Source organism: Ovis canadensis, chromosome 3 (genome assembly GCF_042477335.2).
Source record: "Ovis canadensis isolate MfBH-ARS-UI-01 breed Bighorn chromosome 3, ARS-UI_OviCan_v2, whole genome shotgun sequence".
NCBI lineage: Eukaryota > Metazoa > Chordata > Mammalia > Artiodactyla > Bovidae > Ovis > Ovis canadensis.
Genome location: NC_091247.1, coordinates 147,792,100 through 147,814,871, shown reverse-complemented (window position 1 = coordinate 147,814,871; position 22,772 = coordinate 147,792,100). Strand labels below are relative to the sequence as shown.

The 22,772-nt window shown below is 37.1% G+C and overlaps 1 protein-coding gene across 4 annotated transcripts in view; it reads right to left on the bottom strand.

Annotated features, from left to right (window-relative positions):
• Positions 1-22,772, bottom strand: part of NELL2 (neural EGFL like 2) — a 403,600-nt gene that overhangs the window by 20,621 nt on the left and 360,207 nt on the right. For all 4 annotated transcript variants that reach the window (XM_069584515.1, XM_069584513.1, XM_069584512.1 and 1 more), the window contains one exon: positions 5,022-5,162. In XM_069584515.1, the coding sequence (XP_069440616.1) occupies positions 5,022-5,162 (141 nt within the window). The remainder of the gene's footprint in view (positions 1-5,021; positions 5,163-22,772) is intronic.

Here is a 22,772-nt window from a genome sequence, read left to right as displayed (position 1 = left end):
GAATTCTGAAGTGGCTTGCCATTCTCCAGTGGACCACATTTTGTCAGAACTCTTCACCATGACCTGACCATCTTGGGTGGCCCTACATGGCATGGCTCCTAGTTTCATTGAATTAGACAAGGCTGTGGTCCATGTGATCAATTTGATTAGTTTTCTGTGATTGTGGTTTTCATTCTGTCTGCCCTGTGATAGATAAGGATGGGCTTATGGAAGCTTCCTGATGGGAGAGACTAACTGAGGGGAAAACTGGTTCTGATGGGTAGGGCCATGCTCAGTAACTCTTCAGTCCAGTTTTCTGTTGATGGGTGGGGCTGTGTTCCCTCCCTGTTGTTTGACCTGAAGTCAAACTATAGTGTAGGTAATGAAGATAATGGTGACCTCCTTCATATGGTCCCATGCAGGCAATGCCACACTCAGTGCCCCTGACCTTGCAGCAGGCCACTGTTGACCCATGTCTCCACCGGGGACTCCTGGACACTCATGGGAAAGTCTGGGTCAGTCTCTTGGGGGGTCACTGCTCCTTTCTCCTGGGTCTTGGCGTGCATAAGGTGACTGTATGGAGCTTCTCTATCTTTGGCTGCAAATAATATAATCAATCTGATTTTGGTATTGACCATCTGGTGATGTCCATGTGTAGAGTCATCTCTTGTGTTGTTGAAATAGAGTGTTTTCTGTGACCAGTGTGTTCTCTTGGCCTTTCCCTCTCTATTCTGCCTTTTGACTTTAGTGCCTCATTGCTTTTTTTCCTGCTTCCATAAAAGAACATGGATTCCTTCCCTGACAAGACAGTTATTTTGAGACATTAGCCTGCCATCCTCTCAGTCAGTCGACTTTCCGAATAAAGTCATATTCCTTGCCTCAATGCCTTGTCACTCGGATTTATTGACCTGTTTTGTGGCAAGCAGAGCAAGCTTGGACTTGGTAACAGAAGTGGGTGGCAGGAATAAGCAAAGACACGAGTTAGTGTAACACATACTGAAATATACTTTCCTGTGAACTTCCAGGTAGAGCTGATTAGTAAGCAGTTGGAGATACAGGTCTGGAGTTCAGAAAATAGGACTGGGCCAAAATATGGATTTGGTAGAGATATACTTTAATCATTCCCTTTCTCAAAAATAGACCTTCAGAATCAAGCTCAAACGTCTGAGAAAGGCATTTAAGACTACTTCCTCTGCTTGCACTTTCTGTCCCTGTCTTAAGGTGCACATCACATCATACTTAAGTCCTGAAACAATGTTAGATAGCTAGATACTCAAGCCTTTCTTAGCCCCAACAGAAAATAATTTCTCTTTGTTACCTTATGGCTCTGAATTTATTGTTTCCTTATGTACTCATCATTTTCAACTTTGTAGCTTTTCTCCTCTGTTGAGAAACTCTCCACATTCTATCTTATATGACAATTGTTACTGTATATATTTTATCTCTACTATAGGCTGAGAGCAGTGACCATACCTCCATACCTCCTTCAAATCTGTTTACAGCAGATGCCTGGTAAAGTACCTCAAGCTATCTATACATATATTCAGTAACTACTTCATGAGTTGAAATAGATTCATTTCATTTTCATAGTTTCCCTTGATTTAAGGTAAGAATTTATAGTATTTGTTTTGAACATAATACTCAAAGATAGTACCATATAAACATTTTTTTTTAGTCATACAAGTTCAAAAACACCTCACCAAGCATAAAGTTAATCTAGAAATAAAAGCTTTAAATAAAAGGAAATGTGGGCGTGAAATGCAATATTCCTACACGGAAAAAAAAATACTTGGCCTTGTTCTCAGAGAGAGACAAATTTTCAGACACATTAGAAATGATGATGTGGATAAGAAAATTGGTACCCTTGCACATTTCCTGGGGATTAAATGTCTACACCTCCAAGGTAAATGGATGAGCAAAATAATTTAAAGTTTGTATGCATGCAGTTTATTAACATGTATGTTGTAGATTACACAGTCTAAAAAGTAGTGCAACAGTACAAAGTTATTTATTCATATCTTCAAATATGACTATTATACTTAAGAATAATTGTAAACCTACTGCTGTGGATTTGTCCATGTTGAATGCTTCTTGTTTTTTCCCCCAGAACAGAAATATGGAACTTGATCAGATATAACCATAGTTTTAAAACGGCATCCTTCTAAATGCTAATATTACAATTCTACAGATCACTGAAACTGCAGTAAGTAGATAGTTGTTAAAAAGAAGCATTTTAGTTCTCTTTTATATGAGAAAGGTTAGTACTTTTAAAAGAATTCTTCAGCTCACACTGTCCTTGAAAGAGTAGATTTTTATGATAATCATTATAAATTCTATAGGAAGATAATTGTAGAATTATCTTTACAGAATTGTGGGGTTTTTTTTAAGAATAAGATTTCTCACTCTTTATGTATTTATGGAATTTCCTCAAAAAGCCTTTTCTGTGTAGGCGTTTCACAGAATCCGTTACTTCCCTGTATCATGTTACTTCATCTGTATCATGTGTTATTTTAATGATTAGTTTTCCTTGTTACTTTTGGACACTTAATGAATGCATGTGTTATGTTTTGTCATTTTCACCAGACTAGTATGTATTTACTGTATGGAAGGAAGTGGAAGTGTTAATTGCTCAATTGTGTCCAACTCTTTGTGACCCTTTGGACTGTAGCCCACCAGGCTCCTCTCTCCATGGGATTTCACATGCAAGAATACTGGAATGGGTAGCCATTCCCTCCTCCAGGGAATCTTCCCTACCCAGGGACTGAATCCAGGTCTCCCGCATTGCAGGTAGATTCTTTACCATCTGAGCCACCAGCAAGGTGGTGTATATCATATATATGATTTACTGGCTATCATACCATATGTCCGGTGGAAAAGTGAAGTACTTCTCTTTTCTCAGTTAAATGAGAAGCAGAGTAATTAACAGAGAAAGAAGAAAAAGTGGTATCTGAGATGTGAGGAGAGTGGAGAAGTTATGACATGATTGTATCAGAGAGTTCCAGTGGAAATTAATGGACAATGCTGATGGCTCTTGCAGCATGTAGTTTATTTAACAAGATGGCCAGCAACAATTCTCACCATTTACTATTTATGCTTTTTGGTTATCCTCTCTCCTTGGACTTACTGAGTGGCTTCTAACAGAAAGACTATGGGAGAAGTGGTGAGATGCCACATCTGAGATTTAGTTGTGGAAGACTGTTGCTGCCATCTTGGGCACATGCTGTCTCTTGGAATGCTTTTTCTAAGAGAAGCCAGCCCCTAGCCCTGTGAAGTGGCTCATGGGTTAAGGATACAAGCCCTGTTAGTGACCTTAGAAACAGATTCCCTTACCCTCCACTCCTCACCCAGACAAGACTTAGAAATGAGACCACATCTCTGGGCAGCAACTTGATATGAGTAACTTCACTAGAAACCTGAACCAGAGGAATCCAGCTAAGCTGTTCATAGATTCCTTATCCAGAAACTGTGAGATAATTTATTATTTTCAGTGGCTACACTTTGGGGGTTACTTTTTATGCATCAGGAGATAACTATTACAGCCCTCTTGAGACATGTGGTCATAAATTTAAAAGATACTGAAAGAAGTTACAAATGTAAAGTAAGATAACAGAGGTATGTATTTTTTTTAGTCACATTCTGATGCACAGAAAGGGAAAGCAAGCAAAATTAAACCCAGGTTACTCCTAGAGCAGAAGAAGAAAAGATAGGGAAAAGGAGATGAAATAAAGACACATTTTTAGCTTTGCTCTCTATATTTCTGTATATTGAATTATTTATAATCAGTTTATGTTTATTCTTTATGTGTATAATTTAAAATAAAAGACAATGCTAAAAAAAGCAGCATTGAAGACTTCTTCCTGATAGTATACTATAGAAACAGGCAATATAGTTTATCAGAGAAGGGCAAAATCACAGGGTTCGATCTGCTTCTTGAACGACATTCTCATAAGCACAAAGTAAAGCCTTCAGATCACAGCTAAGGGTTGTTTGCAAATGCTAGGTTTTAGCCCCTGCTAAGGCAGCAGCATTCCCATTCCATGTAAAAACCCAGATGAACACTCTGTTCAAGGTCCGGAGCTCTGCAGCTATTGGCAAAGCGCACAGGGAACCTTGGCATCTGTCACCCAAGTCTGCGTCATTTTTCTTTGTGTGAGAACCTCTAGAGGCCCAAGGATAAAAGGCATCTCATCATTTATGCATCAAGTACTGTTAAGTTAGATTCTCTAAGGCTTTCATTGACTGTGTCATTTTAGCCTCATCATTCTTTCAGGCTGTTACTCGATGAAGGTGTAAACACCAATGGAGAAAATAAAGACTTCTTGAGGTCTGGTTTGTTTCCTAATTCCATGCCAAACCCTTTTGGTGTGGGTAGTTTCCTTGGCAATTATTCACTGTGCTTTGCTTACTCTGTCCACCTTCTAAAATTTATGCCCCTTAATAGTGGATATAAAGGAGCAGAATTGTCAATTCACTGAAAATAAGACAAAATTAATACTAAATAACTGAATATAATGTGATTGAATTTCCATTCCTATTAGATTGACGTCTTTAAAGCACGGACCATAACTTCTGCTTGCAACATTCACTAAACATCTGACTTTGCCAGGCAAAAGATACATCAGGAATCGCCCAGAGAAGCATGTATCATGTTTTCTTGGCCATGTCATCATCCTATTTTCTCTCACCTCATTTTCCCTCTATCCTGCTTTCACCTGTTTTTCTACCTCTTTTGGGGTCAGATTTTTACATGCTGCCATTAAAAAATTTATCTGATAGTACAGGTTTATTTATTCTAAAAACATCCTTCAACAAAGCATTCACGGAAAACTGGTTTGCTGTTGCAAGTATTAATTACTCACAAATCAATTAATTATTATAATTAGGAAGCAAAAGTTAGATTTTAACATGTTTCCAATCACTTGTAAAAACACACAGCAAAAATCACCAATACCTGAATATGAAATCAATGTCAACTAATTACGTCTTACTGAATGTGTCTCAATTTCAAGACCTTAAACTCTAGGTCTTTGCCTTGTACTGACCTTCACACGATTCGCCACTCGGTGAGAACATCCCATTGTCATGGTAGCCATCTCTGCACTCACAGTGGTACCATCCAGGCAGGTTGATGCAGTTAGCACGGCTGTCACACTGAACAAAGCCATCAGAGCACTCATCGATGTCTGGGCAAGAAAACACAAATGAGATGTTATACAATTTTTGCCTCTCTCTCTAAGAAACTAAAATATTCTGTTAGATGGGTACTAAAATATTCAGTGCCAGCAAATCCTTAAAACTGAGAAAATATAAAATAAAGGCAGTCTACTTGGCTGTTTTTGACAGCTATACAGAAAGAATGTAGTGAGATTAACAACAGGACAAACATCTAGACAGTTTCCCTGCTGCAAAAGTCACCAATTGCAGAAAACGGAAAAAGAAAAGCATCTATGATACTCATTAGTGCTGCTTGCCAAATATTTCCTGCTCTTCTCCTGGACACAAGCTAGGATTGCCATGTGACTTCCCGAAGCCAACTAGGGAGTGATATGTGTCACTTCTAGGCAGAGTCTTAAATGCAGCGTGTGGATTTGCACATATTCTTTCCCCATCACAATGACCAGTGACTTCCAGAAGCTCTGAAGTTCAACCTGAGTCCTGAGTGAAGATGATATGGGGCATAGTCCTCCTCTACTTGTGGTGGACATACAGTAAGAACAAGAAATAAACCTTTTTGCTTTAAGTCACTGAGATTTTAGTCTTTTATTACTATCAACATAATCTCTAGTATATGGCAATAGCATTCATGCATCAATATGCTTCTGATTTTTGAAAATATATCTCATTTATGTCACCTTTTAATTGGTTCATATATATCATTAACTCATTCAACCCTCAAAAAAGATCTTGATATGTAGACAGTATACTGAACATACGGGAAAAAAATGAGGTAAAAGGAAATAATGGGATATAACCAAGGTCACCTAAAAGTTCATGGTAGCCTAACTTCCAGCTATCTGTTTCTTCTTACAGGTAGACACAGGTTCAAATTGGCAAAATTACCTAAATAAACAGAGTATGCATCTTGAGTCTAATATATTGCTTACAGTAGCTTTTCACTAATCCCAAATGTTATGAGGTCATTATTCTCCTTGTTCAGTTTGTTGATAAATGGGAACATCTGATGCTCATCCAAGTCTCTTTACTCATTCACAGAAGAAAAAGCAAGGCCTAAAGTTGCCTGGCAGAGTGTCCCCTTCTTCTTATATATTGTCTGGGTTTCTGGATGCATGGGGTTGCCTCATTTCAGCACTCAGTCATTTCTGACTCTTTGCAACACCATGGACTGCAGCACACCAGGCTTCCCTGTCCATTGTCAACTCCCAGAGCTTATTCAAACTCATGTCTATTGAGTCAGTGATGCCATCAACCATCTTATCCCTTGTTATTCCCTTCTACTCCTGCCTTCAATCTTTCCCAGCATCAGGGTCTTTTCCAATGAGTCAGTTCTTCACATCAGGCGGCCAAAGTATTGGGAGTTTTAGCTTCAGCAACAGTCCTTCAAATTAATATTCAGGACTGATTTCCTTTAGGATTGACTGGTTGGATCTCCTTGCCATCCAAGGAACTCTCAAGAGTCTTCTCCACAGTTTTAAAGCATGAATTCTTCAGTGCTCAGCTTTCTTTAGGGTCCAACTCTTACATCCATACATGACTACTGGAAAAACCATAGCTTTGACTAGACAGACGTTTGCTGGCAAAGTAATGTCTTTGCTTTTTAATATGCTGTCTAGGTTGGTCATAGCTTTTCTTCCAAGGAGCAACCATCTTTTAATTTCATGGCTGTAGTCACCATCTGCAGTGATTTTGGAGCCCCCCAAAAATAAAGCCTCTCACTGTTTCCATTGTTTCCCCATGTATTTGGCATGAAGTAATGGGGCTGGATGCCATGATATTAGTTTTATGAATGTTGAGCTTTAAACCAACTTTTTCACTCTCCTCTTTCATTTTCATCAAGAGGCTCTTTAGTTCTTCACTTTCTGCCATGAGGGTAATGTCATCTGAATATCTGAGGTTATTGACATTTCTCCCAGCAATCTTGATTCCAGCTTGTGCTGCATCCAGCCTGGCATTTTGCATGATGTATTCAACTCTGCATATAAGTTGAATAAGCAGGGTGACAAGCCTTGAAGTACTTCTTTCCTGTTTTGGAACCAGTCTGTTTTTCAATGTCCATTTCTAATTGTTGCTTCTTGACCTGCATACAGATTTCTCAGGAGGCAGGTCAGGTGGTTTGGTATTTCCATCTCTTTCAGAATTTTCCAGTTTGTTGTGATCTACACAGTCAAAGGCTTTGGTGTAATCAATAAAGGAGAAGTAGATGTTTTTCTGGAATTCTCTTGCTTTTTTGACAATCCAGCAGATGCTGGCAATTTGATCTCTGTTTCCTCTGCCTTTTCTAAATCCAGCTTGAAGATCTGGAAGTTCATGGTTCATGTATTGTTGAACCCTGGCTTGAAGAATTCTGAGCATTACTTTGCTAGCGTGTGAGATGAATGCAATTGCGTGGTAGTTTGTGTATTCTTTGGCATTGCCTTTCTATGGGATTGGAATGAAAATGGACCTTTTCCAGTCCTGTGGCCACTGCTGAGTTTTCCAAATTTCCTGGCATCTTGAGTCCAGCACTTTTACAGCATCATCTTTTAGGATTTGAAATAGCTCAACTGTAATTCCATCACCTCCACTAGCTTTGTTCCTAGTGATGCTTCCTAAGGCCCACTTGACTTCGCATTTCAGGATGTCTGGCTCTAGGTGAGTGATCACACCATAGTGGGGTTGCCCCAGGCCTTGCTAAATGATCTGCTGCCATATCCATCTTGACATCCTTGCCATGCCTGCAGATTCCACTTGCCGAGGTAGAACAGGCTTTCTTAATGTTTCCCACATATTCAAAAGCAGAGACATTACTTTGCCAACAAAGGTCCGTCTAGTCAAGGCTATGGTTTTTCCAGTGGTCATATATGGGTGTGAGAGTTGGACTGTGAAGAAGGCTGAGTGCCAAAGAATTGATGCTTTTGAACTGTGCTGTTGGAGAAGACTCTTGAGAGTCCCTTGGACTCCAAGGAGATTCAACCAGTCCATTCTAAAGGAGATCAGTCCTGGGTATTCTTTGGAAAGAATGATGCTAAAGCTGAAACGCCAATACTTTGGCTACCTCATGTGAAGAGTTGACTCATTGGAAAAGACTCTGATGCTGGGAGGGGTTGTGGGCAGGAGAAGGGGATGACAGAGGATGAGATGGCTGGATGGCATCACCGACTCGATGGATGTGAGTTTGGGTTAACTCCGGGAGTTGGTGATGGACAGGGAGGCCTGGTGTGCTGCAATTCATGGAGTCGCAAGGAGTCGGACATGACTGAGCGACTGAACTGACCTGAACTGAACACCTGAGTCATATTTCCTTTTGCAGTGACCATCATGAAAACGTCCTTCCTTCCTTGTTGTAGGGAAGACGAAGTACTTTTTAGAGTTCTTTCCCTCCAGAGAGTCCGCTTTAATTCAGTTAGATGAGACTAAGAAGGCAGTAAATACTGTTGAGCTGGACTGGAGTATCCACTGCTTCTTAGTCTCATCTAATTCCAAATTCTGGAAGTATATATTTCTTTCACTCTCTTTTAAAATTTCTCTTTTTCTTTGTTCAATTTTGAAAGAGATAAACTTTGAATAAAAGAATAAATTTTTTTAAAAGGAGGAAAAAATGTCATCACTCATTTACTTCTTGATAAACCCAGAGATCCTTCACTTAAAGAAGGTACAAACCATTGTCTTAGATCAGGTAATAAGCGAAAAAAATAAATATTTCATATGATTGCAAGATTTTAACATTATTTCAAAGCCATGAATGAATGACATGTCACTGTGGCTCCTCTTCTGAAGAGTCAGCTCCTGCTGTCCGTATTTCCTGTTGTCCAAATAATTGTTGGTGGTTAAATCAGCTAGCCATTAACTTCCTGACATACAGCTGATGTGGACTGCTTCAATTTACTAAGACCTTACAGGTTTCATGAAACAGGTTATTTGTATTTCAGGTGCCTTCCTAACTGATGATCCTCTGATTTATAAATGGGACTAAAATGCTATACTCATTTCAGCTTTATATGGTCTTTTCCTCTAACCCAAATGATGCAGAAAATTGGTTATGTCATTTCTTAAGTGCATGGACAAAAGAAAATGGGTTGGAATTTAAGCTTTGGAAGTGAATTTATTGGAAGAAGGCCATGAGGGGGATGTTCAGAGTACCTTATTTTAGAAAAATTTGTTCTTTAGCATTGGCGATTTGGAAGTAACTATTAATGAAACAGAGCCTTCTCTACTGAAGCAACTTTCACATTTCATGTACACTTTTATTTAGCCCTTTTATCTTTCTGCCACACAAGGGTTATCTCAGGTCATATGACACAGATATATATTTAAACGTTTACTTCTCATTCATTTTCTCTTGTCAGTCATTCTAATCATCAGGACCACTGTTATACTGCTTCATCCTCACTTTTCTTTGTTTATATTTCAGCAGCCTTCCTTGATCTATAACCATTAAATTTTAGTAGGAATGCTATGTAGTATATTAGTGGATATCCCCTGAAGACTGGAAATTGAAACATATGCTGGCCATAATGCATTTTCCTATACAATTTGAGTATTATTATTTGACTGTTACTATTAAGTTGTATTTTAAAAGGTAAATAAGCAAATATATGCCACTCTTTAATTAACCTTTCAATACTTATTGAATACCTGTTATATGCCAAGTACTAAGTGCTGGGAAAACAAGGATACTCAATGCAGAAGTAATTCCTGCCCTTCCTGGGTACAGTATATATCTAAATTGTGTGTGGTTTTTGTTTGTTTTTTATTATTTTACTTGAAATTTTCTTTTTCTTTTAAATTTTACTTTATTTTACTTTACAATACTGTATTGGTTTTGCCATACATCAACATGAATCCACCACGGGTGTATATGAGTTCCCAATCCTGAAACCCCCTCCCACCACCCTCCCCATACCATCTCTCTGGGTCATCCCAGTGCACCAGCCCCAAGCATCCTGTATCCTACATCGAACCTAGACTAGCGATTCATTTCTTATGTTATATTATACATGTTTCAATGCCATTCTCCCAAATCATCCCACCCTCTCCCTCTACCACAGAGTCCAAAAGTCTGTTCTATACATCTGTGTCTCTTTTGCTATCTCTCATACAGGGTTATTGTTACCATCTTTCTAAATTCCATATATATGTGTTAATATACTGTATTGGTGTTTTTCTTGCTGGCTTACTTCACTCTGTATAATTGGCTCCAGTTTCATCCACCTCATTAGAACTGATTCAAATGTATTGTTTTTAATGGCTGAGTAAGACTCCATTGTGTATATGTACCACATCTTTCTTATCCATTTGTCTGCTGATGGACATCTAGGTTGCTTCCATGTCCTGGCTATTATAAACAGTGCTGTGATGAAAATTGGGGTACACGTGTTTCTTTCAATTCTGGTTTCCTCGGTGTGTATGCCCAGCAGTGGGATTGCTGGGTCATAAGGCAGTTCTATTTCCAGATTTTTAAGGAATCTCCACACTGTTCTCCACAGTGGCTGTACTAGTTTGCATTCCCACCAACAGTGTAAGAGGTTTCCCTTTTCTCCACACCCTCTCCAGCATTTATTGCTTGTAGCCTTTTGGATTACAGCTATTCTGACTGGTGTGAAATGGTACCTCATTGTGGTCTTGATTTGCATTTCTCTGATAATGAGTAATGTTGAACATCTTTTCATGCGTTTGTTAGCCATCCGTACATCTTCTTTGGAGAAATGTCTATTTAGTTCTTTGGCCCATTTTTTGATTGGGTCGTTTATTTTTATGGAATTGAGCTGCAGGAGTTGCTTGTATATTTTTGAGATTAGTTGTTTGTCAGTTGCTTCATTTGCTATTATTTTCTCCCATTCCGAAGGCTGTCTTTTCACCTTGCTTATAGTTTCCTTTGTTGTGCAGAAGCTTTTAATTTTAATTAGATCCCATTTGTTTATTTTTGCTTTTATTTCCAGTATTCTGGGAGGTGGGTCATAGAGAGTCCTGCTGTAAATTGTGTTTTAAGAAAATAAATTGATTAAAGTCTGCATTTACAATCCTACAGGACAGTGTTTCCTAAGATGTGACACATCTGCCACCACTGGTATGGTATTTAGGTGATAATAGGTAAACATTTTATTTCATGTTTCTGCATTATTTCTATTTATAGTAAGCTATGGTTTTTCCAGTAGTCATGTATGGAGTGAGAGTTGGACCATAAAGAAAGCTGAGCGCCTAAGAATTCATGCTTTTGAACTGGAATGTTGGAGAAGACTCTTGAAAGTCCCTTGGACAGCAAGGAGATCCATCCAGTCAATTCTAAAGGAAAACAGTCTTGAATATTCATTGGAAGGATTGATGCTGAAGCTGAAGCTCCAATACTTTGGCCACCTGATGTGAAAAACTGACTCATTAGAAAAGACCCTGATGCTGGGAAAGATTGAAGGCAGAAGAAGGGGATGACAGAGGATGAGATGGTTAGATGGCATCACTGACTCAATGGACATGAGTGTGAGTAAACTCTGGGAGTTGGTGATGGACAAGGAGGCCTGGCATGCTGCAGTCCACAGGGTTGCAAAGAGTCAGACACAACTGAGCGACTGAACTGACTAAACTGATAGCAAGTGATACTAACAGTACAGTAGTGAAATCGTATTTAAATTTTAAAAGTCAGAGGGATTACAGAAACCACATTAAGTATATATTGGTATAGACAATATATAAATATGACAAAAGTTATTAAGATGTCATATACATAACCAGAGTTTTGATACAGCATGGAACAATTATTCACATTTCAGAACAAATTACTGAGTAATTCCTTAGGTACTGAAATGTCTTAATTCATTTAAAACATGAATCAATTTATCAAATACAGTATAAATATCCATATGTCATGGTTCAAATTATATACTTGTCACCATTTAGGATAGCAAAGTAAAGCTGGCCAGATAACGTACATTGCTTTATTTCATACTTTCATGTTCTTGCTATTTTTAATTTGTTTATGAAAACTTTTCTACTTTGGTGAAAGTAGAAAATGAAAGTGTGCTTGAATTGCCAAAGTATGCACTTCCCAAAAGGAGGAATGTTTGTCTGGGTCATGGTTCTAATTAAAGTGAAAGATAAAATAAGCAGCATTGTAAGCTATCTGATGGTATGTATACTGTTAGTTACTCTGTAAACTTTAATAAGAATTGAAATCTGATCCGCCACTTAAGAATTAAGTAGATTTTTATCTATACACAAATTTAAATATTACTGTGAGTTAGAATATCTAAATGCACAGATAATACATATTATACTTTACATAACATATATTAACAGAAAATAGCAAAAAAAAAAATAAACCCAAATAATTTATTTCTTCCTACTTTTTTAGGTCAGTTAAAAACAAGCCTTCATATTATTGAGTTAGAAACACAGAGAACAGCAGACCTAGGGGGGGAAAAGTTATAAGAACCACCAAGTTTGAACAAATTACTTTCCAACTGAATAAGAGTATTCAAAAAGATCAGTACAGGATGTATAAGTTCATATGATTTATTCTTGATTATAAGGGCCTTAATTTTACACTCTGCAGGTACATTATATAAAAAACTAAAAATGAATTTTATGAAAAACTATGATTTCATTACATATTCTGTCTTAAGAAGGAACTAGTTTGTAGTTCCTTGGGAACACTTAGAACTTTTTCAGCAGCTACTTTTAGAGCAGCCAGCTAGTGATGATATTAAGATGCTGTCCCAGAGCGCAGAGAATCTAAAATCCAAAAACTGTTTAGCTATCCAATAGCAGTTACAAATAGCAGTTATACTCCAGGGATCAAAAACGACTTAGAAAATAAAAGTGGAAGCACTGTAGGGATAGATTTTCTAGAAAGTGCATATGTTTTAAGGACTTCCCTGGTGGCTCAGAGGGTAAAGTGTCTGCCCACAACGCAGGAGATCTGGGTTTGATCCCTGGGTCAGGAAGATCCTATGGAGAAGGAAATGGAAACCCACTACATAATCATTAAAAATAAACCAACAGGCAGAAAACAAGAAAAGAAACTGTATGAACAAAAAAGAAGCTCACAGATGTTAGTATCTTGTCGTAGATGAAGCAGTCAAGGTCAAACCACAGATCAGAATTCTCTCAAGTCCATTGGTCTTTCTCTCACCGTAGGCTGCCTCTGAAGACCAACTTGGCCAACCAGAAACAGCCTATATTCTGAGATGTCTCATAATATATGCTAATGTGAGTGAATTTCAGCTCTTTGGTGTGCTAACTGTGTAACAGTGAGTACTTTACTAAACCTCTCTGAGTTTTCTGTTTTTGACCTAGAAGTAATACTCTCTATCTCTTAATAGTTTGCTGTTGACTACTACGGACAACAGAGGATGAGATGGCTGGATGGCATCACTGACTTGATGGATGTGAGTCTAAGTGAACTCCGGGAGTTGGTGATGGACAGGGAGGCCTGGCGTGCTGTGATTCATGGGATCACAAAGAGCCGGACACGACTGAGCGACTGAAATGAACTGAACTTAACTGAATTGCTATTAAGTAATCTTCTAATAACTTTTCCTCACAGGAGAAACAGTGCCTAGCTCATAACAGGTATTCTTCCCTATCTTTTTGCTCACTTTTCAAAATTATCTTGACTCTTTGGGTTTTCTATTTATCAGTTTGTGAATTTTTCACCAAAAAACCCAAAGCAAAACAAAAAAATAGGGTGGGGGAAGTCTGAATTGGTTCTATAGACTGATTTGGCGAGAACTGATTCTTTACATTATTGAAACTTTTAATCCATATACATGATGTATTTCCTCTTTCTCTAATGATTTTTATAGCTTCTATGGTCTTCATAGGTTTTTAAAAGGATGTCTTCTATATATTTTGCCTGGGCTTATTCTTAAATGACTTTTTTTTTGGTATTCATTTTATTAACACTAACATTATTTTCCCCCCACTTTATTAAGGTGTAATTCACAAAATGATAATATATTTAAAGTGTAAAAATATGATGATTTAATATAAGTATAAAGCATGAAAGGATTCTCCCATTGAGTTAATTAGCACATCCATCAGATTTTTATTTTTGGTAAGTGCTGGGGTCCAGCCCCTGCAGGATCCAGGGGTACCTGAAGGAGAAACGGTGTCGGCGAATGATGTAGAGAGAGATAAGGAAAGAATGTTGTAGATAAGAAAATAGAGGAGAGAAAGAGGCTGATATTCCTTGGTTTACACAAAAAGCTAATAAAGTCTTAGAAGCTCAGGCAGGAAAGTGAACGCAGAGAGCCTCTGTGTTCCAAGGGATCAGCCTGAAAAAGAGAGGAAGGGAGAGGGAGAGAGAAAGAAAGAAAGAGAGAAAAAAAGAAAAACTTGGGGTGACCAAGCTTCTTCGGTGAGCAAGGCCCATTACTTTATTTTCAAAAGGGACTTTTATACCTTAACTTGTACATAGAGGGAAATGAAAGATGCAAAGTCATACAGAGTCAGCCCAAACATTACATCTGTTTTGTCTTTATCGAAACCAGGATTTTTTCTGCATACCTTTCCCATAAACAATATTGTGTACATTATCTTCTGGCCTTGGAGGCCTGTGAACATTTTATGACCCTCTTTTGATAAAGGCTGCTCAACCAGAAAACTTATTTTCCCTCAAAGTGTTTTTTCTTTATATTTCTAATTTATGTCAGCCTCAGAAAATGCTAAACAGAGTTACATTTCTCACAGAGCAAAGGTGCAGTGAGTTACAAGAAAGAACCAATTAGCTCAAAGGTCTGATGTGGTTAAATTCAAGGCTACACTTGTTTTTCTTACATTCCAACTATGTTAACTAATGCACTCCCAGGTGCACAGTGGATAAGAGATATGGGAACTTAGCAACAAGCATTGGCCTAATAATGAAATCTTACACCAGCACTACTCTAATAACTTTTAACTCTTTGAAAGGCTCTATATTTTTAGGCTTCCCGTGCCTCTCACAGTTGGGAGGTTGTGAACAATCATATGCGTAGCTGCAAGAGTCTGGATAAACCTGCCAACAAAACTAGAATGCTAACAGAGGGGGTTTGAACTGAAATATTCCTCTCATGTCCAGGAGACTTATTAGCTAGAGCCCTAAGTTGATTTTCTCCAGAGAAAGGTTGTCGGGGATGGCCCCCTGTACGTCAGGAGAGTTCGTGAAAGGCACAAAATAGTAAGACAGACAGGTTCTGATTTGGGGGTAGATGCTCAAGCAGGTCTAGGGAGTCCCTCGAGTCCTGAAGCCTTGCTTACAGTTCTCTTCCACATGACCTTGTCATGGGTGGGATCTCCCGGGCTGGCTCCTGGCAGGTGAGAACATTGAAACTGTACTCTTTTTAGAAAATTTTTATTATACAATACAGTGTTATTAATTATAGCTATCATGGTACACATATTTCCTCACACCTAAAACCATCTATATTGACATAACATTTATATACAGAAATGATCAACAATTTCATGAGTTTTGATATGTAACCACTACACAATCAAGTTATAATAAATCGTTTTCATGCTCCCAATTTTCTTAATATTACAATAGCTTAAAAATAATGTCTGTAAATATGGGCAGTGACTGCATCTGTGTGTGTGTGTCTGTTTTCTCTAATATCTACCAAAGTACTGGACACATATTTAGAGGTTCATAAGCATTTACTGAGTGAATGAATGATCTATTTGTATCATCAAGTAACTAAATAGCAACCTCAGCATGTCACCTTTTGAGTCCTGCCAGATCAGGGGGAACTACAGCAGGGGTGGTAGCTTAAAAGCATTCACTAAGATGCAATAACAAGATAAGATGACACTTTCTCATCCTACTTCAAATATTTATGTCAAAAACTTGATTATAATATTAAATGGAGTAGAACTGGTATAAAAAATGTTCACTACATGTATAAGATACAGTATAAATGTAATGGTGTATTTAATATATATAACATATATTATTAATTTTTTAACAAAAAGGGTACATCAAAATTTCTAATTAAAGATGAAAGATTAAAAACATTGTTAAATCTCTTCTTCCTCTAATCTTATAAACATTATGTTAAAGGAACAAAGAAACATGTAAATAAAGGCAAAAAAGAAGCAAATAAATAAAAGAAGCAAATTCAAGAAATTTCTAAGTTAATTAAAGGTCTACTGATGAATAATCAACCCAACCACCTCCTCCCACCTAAGAGGACAGCTGAAAGAAAGTAATTACCTCCACAGTTAGAATGGATTGTTCTTCTGTAAGGAAAATAAATATAATGTGTGGCAGAAACTAAGTAGCTAATGTAGGAATTATCCTTTGTAACAAAGACTCCTGCATTTTATTTAAATAAAACCCAATTTAAATAAACCCATTTTAAATAAAACACAATACTGTTTTATTTAAAAATAAATCAATACTGTTTTATTTTAAAATTTTTATTTAAAAATTTTTAAAAAAATTCTTAAACATTATCATGAAATCAAGGAGAAACAAATGCTTGAGGAAAGACTGTAGCATTTAACAGAGTAACCAAGATACACCATCATAAAAACTGACCCTGAAGGAAACAGAGATAATAAATGGAACACAACTTAAAATATTTCTAGTTAATGCTTTCTGATAGATTTGGAAGAATATTTCATCATAAGGGATACAGTGTTATAAAAAAAGGAATAGTCAAAGAATAAGAAGGAGATTTAGTTCCCTAGAAAATTTCCAATTTTTCCTTGGAAAATTTAATTTCTTGGAAATTAAAAATATGATAGCTGAATTTAAAAAATGCAATATAAGACTTGAGAGATCAGCTACTTGAATCCAGATACTCTAGTTGCAGAGGTCAAACCCTGACCTCATATACAACACCACCTCAAATAAATTAAACAGACATTTAAACTCACATTGTGAAATTTCACAATAAGTACAAAATATAAATCTTAATATCTTCCAGAAAGGAGATAACCCTTATGTACAACCTTCAGGTTACACATAAGGGGATAAGAATAAGTCTAGCATGACACTTCTCACTGTGGTAAGACAATAAAACAATGATTTTGACCTTAGAATTCTATGCTTGGCAAAACTATTAAATACCTATAAAAGCAAGATAAATATATTGTAAGACATAATTTCTTAGAAAGTTTTTGTGCCATGCACTAGTTTTTAAAAGATGTTACTGATGATGTAATGCAATAAAATAAAGAACTAAATCCAGGTAGTGAAAGACCAATCAGTAGTTCACACTCTCTCCTAAAACCTCTCACTTTGCAAGGATATAGCCCTGTCTTAGTTCTTTTACCTCACTGCCTCTATATCTGGTCTTCTTTGCAGCTTTTATCTTCTCAATCTCCAAAAGTTTCAGTTCCTTAGAGATCTATTCTCAAGTATTTTATTTTCCATCTACTTACTTATTAATTATTTCATCGAATACTAGTGCTTTAAATACTCAAACACCATCAATACACTGAAAACTACCTGTAGTGGGTTGAATACTGTTCCTAAGAACTTCAAGTCCACTCAGAGCTCAGAATATAACTCTATTTGGAAATAGGAAATTAAAAAAAATTATCTTTAGTAGATAAAACAAGAAATGAAGGTGAAAACATATACTGGTAAAGGCTAAAAAAGTAACTTAAAGGAAATATAGATGGGCAGTGGTACAAGGGAGACAAATCATCATTTATCATACAAAAAGTCTATTAATAATGTATAAAATGAACCAATTAAACAAAGCATCATAAAAACATATTAAAAGAATAGGAAAGCAGTCCCTTCTAGCACTTTGTCTCAACTGGAATTTCACAAGAGAATTAAGTTCTAATGCCCTAAGGCATCCTGAGTAAACTATAAATGAACTTCTCCCTCATGTAGCAGGTATGGTACTAGTTATGTGCCATCCTTGGGAGATACGAGAAATTAGTTTCTCTGGCCATTTTTTGGTGTAGCTCCAGGGAGGAACTACTCTTAGAAAAACTGATAGAAGGTAAGCAGGAAGTGAGTCAGGGGAGCTGTTGCTTTTCAAGTTGTATGTTTGATTTTTTTAACCAGGTATCTATTTTCTTTCATGTACATAAAAATACTTTTAAAGAACATTCAGAAACCCTCATCTTTAAAATGTTGAGTATAATAGGATGGCAATTTTGCTAGTAGCGATATCTAGATGAAAAGAAAAATGAGCCAGAAGCTTTGGAGAAAGATATGAGGACTGGGAGCATGTGGATAATATAATCATAACTGATACTTCTCATTTAACATAGAATTGAAACTCTCTCTGATGTGTTAGCAGCAAGTTGAACAAAGTGTTTAATAAAATGGAATTCTGGAAACTCCTAGAAATTTAAAAATCTTTGCCAGTTCTATTCCTTTTACAGGGTAGCTTAGCTTAATGTGTAGGATATGAGACTTAGAATACTTTTTTTACTTATTCAATCACTTGACAAATACAGACCAAAAGTCACTCATAAACAACATGCTAGTCATTATGGCAGTATACCCAAGAGCTCATAGCCCAATAAAAAAGATATAGCATTAGTACAAGTGTCTCAGATACAAGATAGATGTGAGTCCTGAAGGAAGAATACAGATGAAGAAATATGTGAATTCAGGAATGAGACACTGAAACTCTGATCATTAAAACCTAAGCCACTGGAGTAAAAACACACCTGAACAAACACTTCCAGATTTATTCCTATAAATACTAGCAAATTACTTAAAACATTTATTCATTTATTATATTGTAATCAAGTTCAGTTCAGTTCAGTCACTCAGTCATTACAGTCATGTCCAACTCTTTGCGACCCCATGGACTGCAGCATGCCAGGCTTCCCTGTCCATCACCAACTCCTGGAGCTTGCTCAAACTCATGTTCATTGAGTTGGTGATGCCATCCAACCATCTCATTCTCTGTCATCTCCTCCTCCTCCTGCCTTCAATCTTTCCCAGCATCAGGGTCTTTTCTAATGAGTCAGTTCTTCACATCAGGTGGCCAAAATATTGGAGCTTGAGCTTCAGCATTAGTCCTTCTAATGAATATTCAGGACTGATTTCCTTTAGGATGGGTTGGTTGGATCTCCTTGCTGTCCAAGGGACTCTCAAGAGTCTTCTCCAACACCACAGTTTAAAAGCATCAATTCTTGAGCACTCAGCTTTCTTTATGGTCCAACTCTCACATCCATACATGACTACTGGGAAAATCATAGCTTTGACTAGACAAACCTTGGTCAGCAAATTAATGTCTCTGCTTTTTAATATGCTGTCCAGGTTGGGTATAGTTTTTCTTCCAAGGAGCTAGTGTCTTTTAATTTCATGGCTGCAGTCACCATCTGCAGTGATTTTGTTACTTTTAAAATAGACATGCTTTTTTTTCACACATTAGATGACATTATAGCTAGACTCCCAAGATAATATGAACTGCTTGCTCTATAATAAGGAGTAGATCACTTTAAAACAGAGTAAAACCAGAAAGCTCTTAACTACTATGCTTCCCTGAGCCACTTTATAATAGCAAGGATTAGACTGCCTACTTGATTTTGAGATTATTTCCAGAAGAAGAAAAAGAAAGCTGATTTCTCAAACTATCCAGTAAGAATAAGATAGCTGGAGTGCTTTTGCGTAATAATCTATCACAAGCTTTCTAATTATTAACATAACACTACAAAAGGCTTTATGCATTTTGATGAACTCACCAGTTACTCAGAAAAAAGGTTTTGAATGGCATGCCAAGAAAGGTAAGTTGACAGTCAAAATAGCTACTCTGTATTTATTAGAGAACTAACTGACAAATTTATATCAGGAGAAATACTGCTTTGAGTGAAATGAGCTCACTAATGGCATAAATAAAGAAACGGAATACTACAATTTCCACATATCTGAATGAGAAGTCATCAGGTAGAGCTTTGAGTGGGTCCTAAACAAGAAGTATACTGATGGATGGTTTCTATTGGCTTCGAGCAAGTGTCAAAAGATAGACACTTTGATAGACTACTTTCAGATCATTTTATTATAACAACTGCTTCCATCTCTATTAAAACATTCACTAGCTTAATACAGGATTCTCAGCCAGTAATGAAACATCACAGCTCTCCCACATTGACAACTGAAGGGAAAAAGATACCAGAAAGGAAGTAATTGAGCAAACCAATAACTTCTTCCAATTACAATTAAACAAAACAGCCTATGGGTTTCTTAAACATAGGTTTACTCTTTTATGGTGCTGCCAAACCACAGAGGCTGAGGGCCACTTCTTGGTCCTGTCATTATGTTGTCACTTAATCAAACTCCTTCCAGACTAATTATATTTTTTGTTCACTTTAACAAACCATTTCTTCATGATAGTTAGATTAGTTGTACAATTAGATTTGATTCCCTAAGGCAACACCAAATCATAGATCAAAGGGTTTCCAGTCTTGAGTGTTTGATTCAGCCTAATTCTGTATTTGAGTAATGCATTAAAAAAAAAGTCCTTTAGACTACATTTTTATGATTATCTGAAATAAATAAGGGACTAGAGGTAAAGAATCTGCCTGCCAATGCAGGAGATGCAAGAGATGCAGCTTTGATCCCTGGGTTGTGAAGATCCCCTGGAGGAGGAAATGGCAACCCACTCCATTATTCTTGCCTGAAAAATTCCGTGGACATAGGAGCCTGGTGAGCTACAATCCATAGGGTCACAAAGAGTTGAACATGACCGAAAGACTGAGCATAGGAGAGGGAAAGGTAACTGACAGCCACCTGGCTACTAAGTGTCAGGTATTTTATTTGGCAACAAAATAACATTACACTACCACTTCCATCACATCATCATACCACTGTTCACATATACACGCACCTAAACTTTTTTTTTTTTTGGTTTTTATTTATTTATTTTTTTTTAGTTTTTTATTTTTTTAATTTTAAAATCTTTGATTCTTACATGCGTTCCCAAACATGAACCCCCCTCCCACCTCCCTCCCCATAACATCTCTCTGGGTCATCCCCATGCACCAGCCCCAAGCATGCTGTATCCTGCGTCAGACATAGACTGGCGATTCAATTCTTACATGATAGTATACATGTTAGAATGCCATTCTCCCAAATCATCCCACCCTTTCCCTCTCCCTCTGAGTCCAAAAGTCCGTTATACACATCTGTGTCTTTTTTCCTGTCTTGCACACAGGGTCGTCACTGCCATCTTTCTAAATTCCACATATATGTGTTAGTATACTGTATTGGTGTTTTTCTTTCTGGCTCTGTGTAATCGGTTCCAGTTTCATCCATCTCATCAGAACTGATTCAAATGAATTCTTTTTAACGGCTGAGTAATACTCCATTGTGTATATGTACCACAGCTTGCTTATCCATTCATCTGCTGATGGACATCTAGGTTGTTTCCATGTCCTGGCTATTATAAACAGTGCTGCGATGAACATTGGGGTACACGTGTCTCTTTCAATTCTGGTTTCCTCGGTGTGTATGCCCAGCAGTGGGATTGCTGGGTCATAAGGTAGTTCTATTTGCAATTTTTTAAGGAATCTCCACACTGTTCTCCATAGTGGCTGTACTAGTTTGCATTCCCACCAACAGTGTAAGAGGGTTCCCTTTTCTCCACACCCTCTTCAGCATTTATTGCTTGCAGATTTTTGGATCGCAGCCATTCTGACTGGTGTGAAGTGGTACCTCATTGTGGTTTTGATTTGCGTTTCTCTAATGAGTGATGTTGAGCATCTTTTCATGTGTTTGTTAGCCATCCGTATGTCTTCTTTGGAGAAATGTCTATTTAGTTCTTTGGCCCATTTTTTGATTGGGTCATTTATTTTTCTGGAGTTGAGCTGCAGAAGTTGCTTGTATATTTTTGAGATTAGGTGTTTGTCAGTTGCTTCATTTGCTATTATTTTCTCCCATTCCGAAGGCTGTCTTTTCACCTTGCTTATATTTTCCTTTGTTGTGCAGAAGCTTTTAATTTTAATTAGATCCCATTTGTTTATTTTTCCTTTTATTTCCAGAATTCTGGGAGGTGGATCATAGAGGATCCTGCTAAAAACATTCACATAGTAACTGGAGAAATGATATGTAGGGACCCAAAGGAAAAACAATCCTTATACAAGCAGAGCTGCCATAGCTACTTGTTTTCTATGGAAGCCCATGTATTTCTCAGGAATTTATCCTGCTGCTTAGAGGTGAGATTCAATATTGTAAAGCAGTCTGGCAAGATCTGCCCTTCCAGTAGTTTCAGTGCGTCAGTCAACAACAGATGCAACAGGAAGTCTAGTTTTATCTACACTGGCTTTGTATTAAGCTGCTGGAGCAAAGGTAATGAATGATTAAAAGCACAATGATGAGGGAGTAATTAAATAAATTATGGCACATGCATAAAATGGAATGCTATACAGCTTATTAAAATGATGTTTCTGAAGATCATTAATGATATGAAAAATATGATTAATGTCATGTAAAGAAGCAGGATTAAAATTACGAAGAAAATATTATTCCAGTATGTAAATGTATATTTCATTTTGAATAAGATAGCAGTTACCTCCAATTGGTGACATTACAGATTATCTTTATTTTGTGTATTTCTTCATTTTGTAAATCTTATAAAATTAAATATACATTGCTTTTATGATTTAAAAACATTGTTCTTATATAATATGGTATCTTATATAATACTATACTGAACTGAACTGCACAAGCATTGGAAACTTCTGAA